Genomic DNA, 5,808 nt, shown 5'->3' with positions numbered 1-5,808 from the left:
CCACCCCCCCCAGAGGGGCTTTGTCCCACATGTGCACAGCGCCCAGCACAAGAATCACAGCAAGAAACGCAGAAAAAATGGGCCTGGAAGGGACTTCAAGCAGGCATCTCAAGCAGGCATCTCGTCCTTCCCCTGCCCCAGGGCACCGATTACTACACTTGCTCTTTTTCTAGCACAAAACTCTCCCTGGTGGGTGGGATGCCCAACCCACCCAGCCAGATGAATTGGTTGGACCTTCACTTGAACATCTTAACCCCTCGGCCACCCCCCGATACCGCAGACTTAGGCACTAAGCACCACGTCAGCGCAACTCAGAGCGGCCGCAGCCGTGACACCAAGTTCTGTGTCAGAAACTGATAACGGTGCAGCACTGCAAACGTTAACACGTTGGCAGCAGGACCCAGCGCGGCCGATTTCTGAGCTCTGCTTCGGGACCGCTGTTCCTGGAAGGGAAGCCAGCCCGGCTCCTGAAGACACGTTTCTTCCATGATGCCCACAGCAGTGAGTCACCTTTTCTGAGAGTTTCCATCATCTGTTTTTCCGGACCCTGCAGCACGTCGTGGTTACCCTGAGCCGATCCACTTTAAGCTCTTAAAAATCCTTGCAGCGGTTATCGCTTACGCCTGGATCGTTAACGATCCTCCTAACGAAGCACCGCTGTGCTTCAGCAGGTTAACGAGGCAAAGCACAAACCTCGCTTTGCCTCTGATGCTTACGAGTTTTTCTGCTGCAAAGACAGACACATCCAGCCTTAATATGAAGGAACAAGGTTAACTGCACTTCCTTCTGTGGAATGGAATAAAAAGAACCGCCCACGTTCCCCGTAGTGGCAGCTCCCATACATTCAAACCAGTTTGTTCAGCGGGTCCTATCAACAGCATCACCCAGTTTACCTTTTAAGGAGAACTTCTGGGAGAAAACTGCCGAGTTCTGAAAACAAAACCACCCAGACAGATGGGCAACCCCACAGCAAGGCCCCTTTGATGCCCTCTGTACATGCCAAGCTTGGCTTTGTTAGCTTTCTGCCCGCAATGGAGCATCGCCCCACAGCTTAAACCCATTCATTTTTAAGCAGCCGCTCGAGTCGCTTGTAACTGTGATTTTGGAAAACTTCAACATTGGAAAGGAATTAAGTCCTGTTGGGGAGGGGGTGGGGCAGGAGGGTGAGCTCTGATTGTACTCAGTACCCCCACCTGGCCCTGATTTCAAGTCCTGATGCAGAAAAACCAAGAGATGAAGGTGAAGCCCTTACAGTGGGCTACAAGCATCCTCCACCTGTGTGCATCATTAACCTCCCAGAGAGACACACGCATGCTTGTGCTCAGTTATGAGCAATGCATACTGGCGTTCAGGTGAAGTTCTTTGGGGAACTTCTCTCTTACTGCGGTTTGAGTTGGAAGGGATCCTTAAAGGCCATCTGGTCCCACTCCCTGCAATGCACAGGGACACTCTGAGCAGCTCCATCAGCTGCTCAGAGCCCCGTCCCCTGACCTGAGCGTCTCCAGGGATGGGAGACCACCACCATACTGGGCAACCAGCCTTACTGTAAAACGCTTTTTCCTTAGATCCAGTCTAGATCTCCTCTCTTTGGGTTGGAAACCACTTCCCCTTGCCCTATCTCAGCAGACCCTGCTGAGGAGCCTGTCCCCTTTCAGCAGGGGGAAGGAGGCAGGCAGGAGCCGTTCTGTTCGCTGAACCAAGCGCGTGGCTTCTATCCCGACGGCGATGCTAACAGCATGCTGTCTGCCTAGCAAGAGCTCAGACGTGCGCAATTCGCCTAATATACCATAATTAAAGAAAGGAGAAAGAAAAAAAAAAAAAAAAAGAGGCGACTTCTCACAGAAGCAAGCTTCGGTCGAGCAGCCAGCTAACCACATCTTCCCATATACAAACGCAGCGCCGCAAAAACCCTGAATCAGAAGGAAACACCCAACGGGATGGAAGAGCGTGCCGCCAGAAAGGGCAGCGTCCACCTGCACTCCTGCCCCGCGGACAACTCCGCAGGTAGCGCAGGCGAAGCCACGGGCTCTCCAGCTGGAGGAAGAGCCGTTTCACGGCAGAACAAAGGGGCCGCGAACCAAACGGCGGTGGCATGAACTCCCACCACGGTCAGGACGGCAACTGCACCCACCCGCCCCACAACGGGCGGGGCTGCGTGAGGGGCAGCTTCCCCAGGGGCTCCTCTCCGCCGAGGAAATCGAGAACGGTCCTTCCGAGATCCCTCAGCGCAAGAGGAGCGTCGGCAGGCGGGACACGGGGGCCCAGAGCCCGCCCAGAGCCCACCCGGAGCCCCCCCCGGCCCCGCCACCTGCCGCCTCCGCCCCGCCCGGGCCGTACCTGAGCGTGGGGCCGATGCAGGCCGTGTCGGTGCTCTCGATCTCCCGCAGGATCCTCTCGTGCTCCGCCGCCGTCTCTAAGCTCTCCAGCTCCGCCATCTTCCCCCGCTCACACCGGGGAGGGGGGGGGGGGGGGTTCCGGCGGGGCAGCCAGCAGCGCCGTGCCGCCCGGACCCACCTACCTGCCGGCCCTCCCAGCTCCGCTCCGTTCGACCCGGCCCGGCCCGGCCCGGCCCCGCCGCGCTGCAAGCCGGGAAACGTAGTGCGGGATCGGCGGGGCCTGCGATGCTGCGCTGCGCCGGGAGGAGCTGCGGGTGGGGCGGGGAGACAGGGCCGGGCCTCAGGGCCGGCCGACGCGGGGCCAGTGTCAGTGAGCGCATAGCGTGTCCCCATGGCAGCCGCATCATGGTGTGTCCCCATGGGAGTGAGCTCATAACGTGTCCCCCTGAGGGGGCACGGCCCCATGGCAGTGAGCTCGTAATGTGTCCCCATGGAACTGACCTCATAATGTGGCCCCGTGAGGGGACGTAACCCCATGGATGTGACCTCATAACATGTCCCCATGGCAGCGATCTTCCTAATGTGTCCCCATGAGGGGACACAGCCCCATGCAATGACCTCATAACATCCCCATGGCGGTGATTTTGTAACACGTCTCCATGAGGGGATGCAGCCCCATGGCAGTGACCTCATAACATGTCCCCATGGCAGCGACCTCATAATGTGTCCCCATGGCAGTGATCTTCCTAATGTGTCCCCATAAGGGGACACAGCCCCATGCAATGATCTCATAACGTTCCCATGGCAGTGATCTCATAACATGACTCCATGAGGGGATGCAGCCCCACAGCAATGACCTCATAATGTGTCCCCATGAGGGGACGTAACCCCATGGACCTCATAACCTCATAACATGTCCCCATGGCAATGACCTCATAACATGTCTCCATGGCAGCGATCTTCATAATGTGTCCCCATGAGGGGACACAGCCCCATGCAATGACCTCATAACATCCCCATGGCGGTGATTTTGTAACACGTCTCCGTGAGGGGATGCAGCCCCATGGCAGTGACCTCACAATGTGTCCCCATGAGGGGACATAACCCCATGGACATGACCTCATAACATGTCCCCATGGCAGCGATCTTCCTAACGTGTCCCCATGAGGGGACGTAACCCCATGGACCTCATAACCTCATAACATGTCCCCATGGCAATGACCTCATAACATGTCCCCATGGCAGTGACCTTCATAATGTGTCCCCATGAGGGGACACAGCCCCATGCAATGACCTCATAATGCCTCATAATGTCCCCATGGCGGTGATCGCATTACATGTCTCCGTGAGGGGATGCAGCCCCATAGCAATGACCTCATAACATGTCCCCATGGCAGTGACCTCATAATGTGTCCCCATGGTAGTGACCTTCGTAATGTGTCCCCATGAGGGGATACAGCCCCACAGCGGTGACCTCGTAACATGTCACCATGGCAGTGATGTCATAACGTGTCCCCATAGCAGTGACCTTCATAGTGTGTCCCCATGAAGGGACACAGCCCCATTGCAGCAACATCATAACGTGTCCCCATGGCAGTGATCTCATAATGTATCCCCCTGGTAGTGACCTTCATAATGTGTGCCCATGAGGGGACGCAGCCCCATGACCCCAGTCCAAACTAACATCATCCCTTTCCCAAGCTGTTGCAGGGCTCCCACCATGGCCCTGGAGAAGGACAGGGCACCCAGAACAAACCTTTGGGTGCATTTTGGTCTAACTCTCATCAACACTGCCATCCCCCAAAGGACAAACCTCCTTCTACCTGCCCCATCCTGTCCCTGAAACCCAATAAGCAATGTCACCCCCATCCTGAAAGGGTGCTGTTGACTGTGGTCCCCCCAAAAACCTTCACATTGACTCCAATCTGCCTTTCAGCTTGATCTTACAGTGTGTCACCAGGTGTTTCATCGCAGCCCTTCCTCAACCACAGCCAGAAGGGACACAACCCCAGAGCTGCCTGCACTCAAGGACAGGGCTGCCAGCCTCCAAAACATCCATGGCTGCCAAGGTCTCCTCCAGAGCCTGCTGAGGCCCCCAGTGCTAATCTCTCCTTCTGAAACAACTGGTTATCATTATTATTATTATTATTATTCTGTGTTGTGAAACCTTGATGGAAGGGCTCCATTTCCAGCTGCCTTATCACTGCACTGGGCGCTGGGAGATGCCGTGGTCTGCAAGATGAACGAGATGAAGAGCAGAAGTGAGAACATGATGCTGAGCGTTTCTGCTCTTGCTTTTGTTGTTTCATGCTCTGAGATGGAAATAAATGAAGTCAGCTGGAAGAGCACACCTCCGGCATCTCTCACTGTGGCTTCCCACTGCGGTCAGAATCTCTCTCTGCATCATCACTTAATTAAATGAGAAAGTGGTCACCTCCCAAAATACTGTGCGTGGCTATAGCGATACAGGAGGGGCAAGGAAAGCCTGACCAAAAAAAAAAAAAAACCAAAAAAAACTTCGTTAGCTCCTCTGAAGTTCAGCAGCTCTTGCATGTCATGCCGACGGCTGCCAAACCTGGTGCTGTGCGAGACCAGATGGATGTCACTTTGGATGTGTTAACACCCGCGAGGAAATCTGCGCTCCGCCGGCAGTCACCATGGAGATCCGATGGAAGCCTTCGGAGGACCAGAAGCAAAGAGACGCGTCAGTGATATCATGGAAGCAGATAAAAATAGCAGGGCACTTTCTGAGCCCAGCAGACTGGCGTAGCGTTCCCCCAGGGCTGGTTCGGCATCCGCCGTCAGTGGAGCGCTGTGCATTTTGCGCTCTCCTCCTCGCTGGCGTGGCAGAAGGCTGGTGCCTCCAGCAATGCAGCTCCCAACTGCAGCCCCCTGGGGCAAAACAGAGCGAGGAGATGGGCTGGCATTCAAAGTCTTTGGGTTCCAGACCACTGAGACGAGCTACCTGTGGCTGCAGGAGATGTATCATGTGCTGCTTGCTGTGATACGTGCCTGGCTCCAGGGTAAAACCTACAGCTATCCCCATCTACCGCTGTTAGATTACAGCTAAGAAGATTACTGTTTTCATCTCAATTAGTAGGGATCTGAGCCAATGTTCCTGAAGTCAGTGGTAAATATTGCATTGTCTTCACTGAGCCTCAGAAATAGGATTAAGCACCAGAGGCTGGAGCGTGGGTGGCTGGCGATGATGCCGAAGGGTTTGAATTACAGCGTGAGGAATGATACGGAAGCCAGGTTTGATCCTAATGCTTAGTTGGGTAACGGTGACATCGTAAATGATGCTCTCAGTAAGGGTCTGGTTTTCAAGAAATGGGTTGATATGGCACTGCGTGACATGGTGATGGGCTGATGTTGGACCTGATAATCTTGGAGGTCTTTCCCAACCTCAGTGATTCTATAGTTCTATGAGTCTCCGTTATAAGGACGCTATGTGGTCCCCCAGACTGTACTA

At 55.0% G+C, this 5,808-nt stretch overlaps 1 protein-coding gene and 1 long non-coding RNA gene across 5 annotated transcripts in view; one reads left to right on the top strand and one right to left on the bottom strand.

Moving 5' to 3' along the window:
* EXOC6B (exocyst complex component 6B) overlaps positions 1-2,643 on the bottom strand; it is a 248,811-nt gene extending 246,168 nt beyond the window's left edge. Inside the window, exon 1 of one of the 4 annotated variants that reach the window (XM_021396671.1) lies at positions 2,338-2,643. In XM_021396671.1, coding sequence (XP_021252346.1) covers positions 2,338-2,435 — 98 coding nt within the window. In that variant the 5' untranslated portion in view covers positions 2,436-2,643. The remainder of the gene's footprint in view (positions 1-2,337) is intronic. The other 3 variants (XM_021396669.1, XM_021396670.1, XM_021396672.1) reach the window with 3 other exon arrangements.
* LOC110398743 lies at positions 2,656-5,591 on the top strand. The gene is made up of 2 exons (XR_002438589.1): positions 2,656-2,744; positions 4,273-5,591. It is a non-coding gene; the product is annotated as an uncharacterized LOC110398743 (long non-coding RNA).

The sequence above is a fragment of the Numida meleagris genome, chromosome 4 (genome assembly GCF_002078875.1).
Source record: "Numida meleagris isolate 19003 breed g44 Domestic line chromosome 4, NumMel1.0, whole genome shotgun sequence".
Lineage (NCBI taxonomy): Eukaryota > Metazoa > Chordata > Aves > Galliformes > Numididae > Numida > Numida meleagris.
This window is presented reverse-complemented; position numbering and strand designations above follow the sequence as displayed.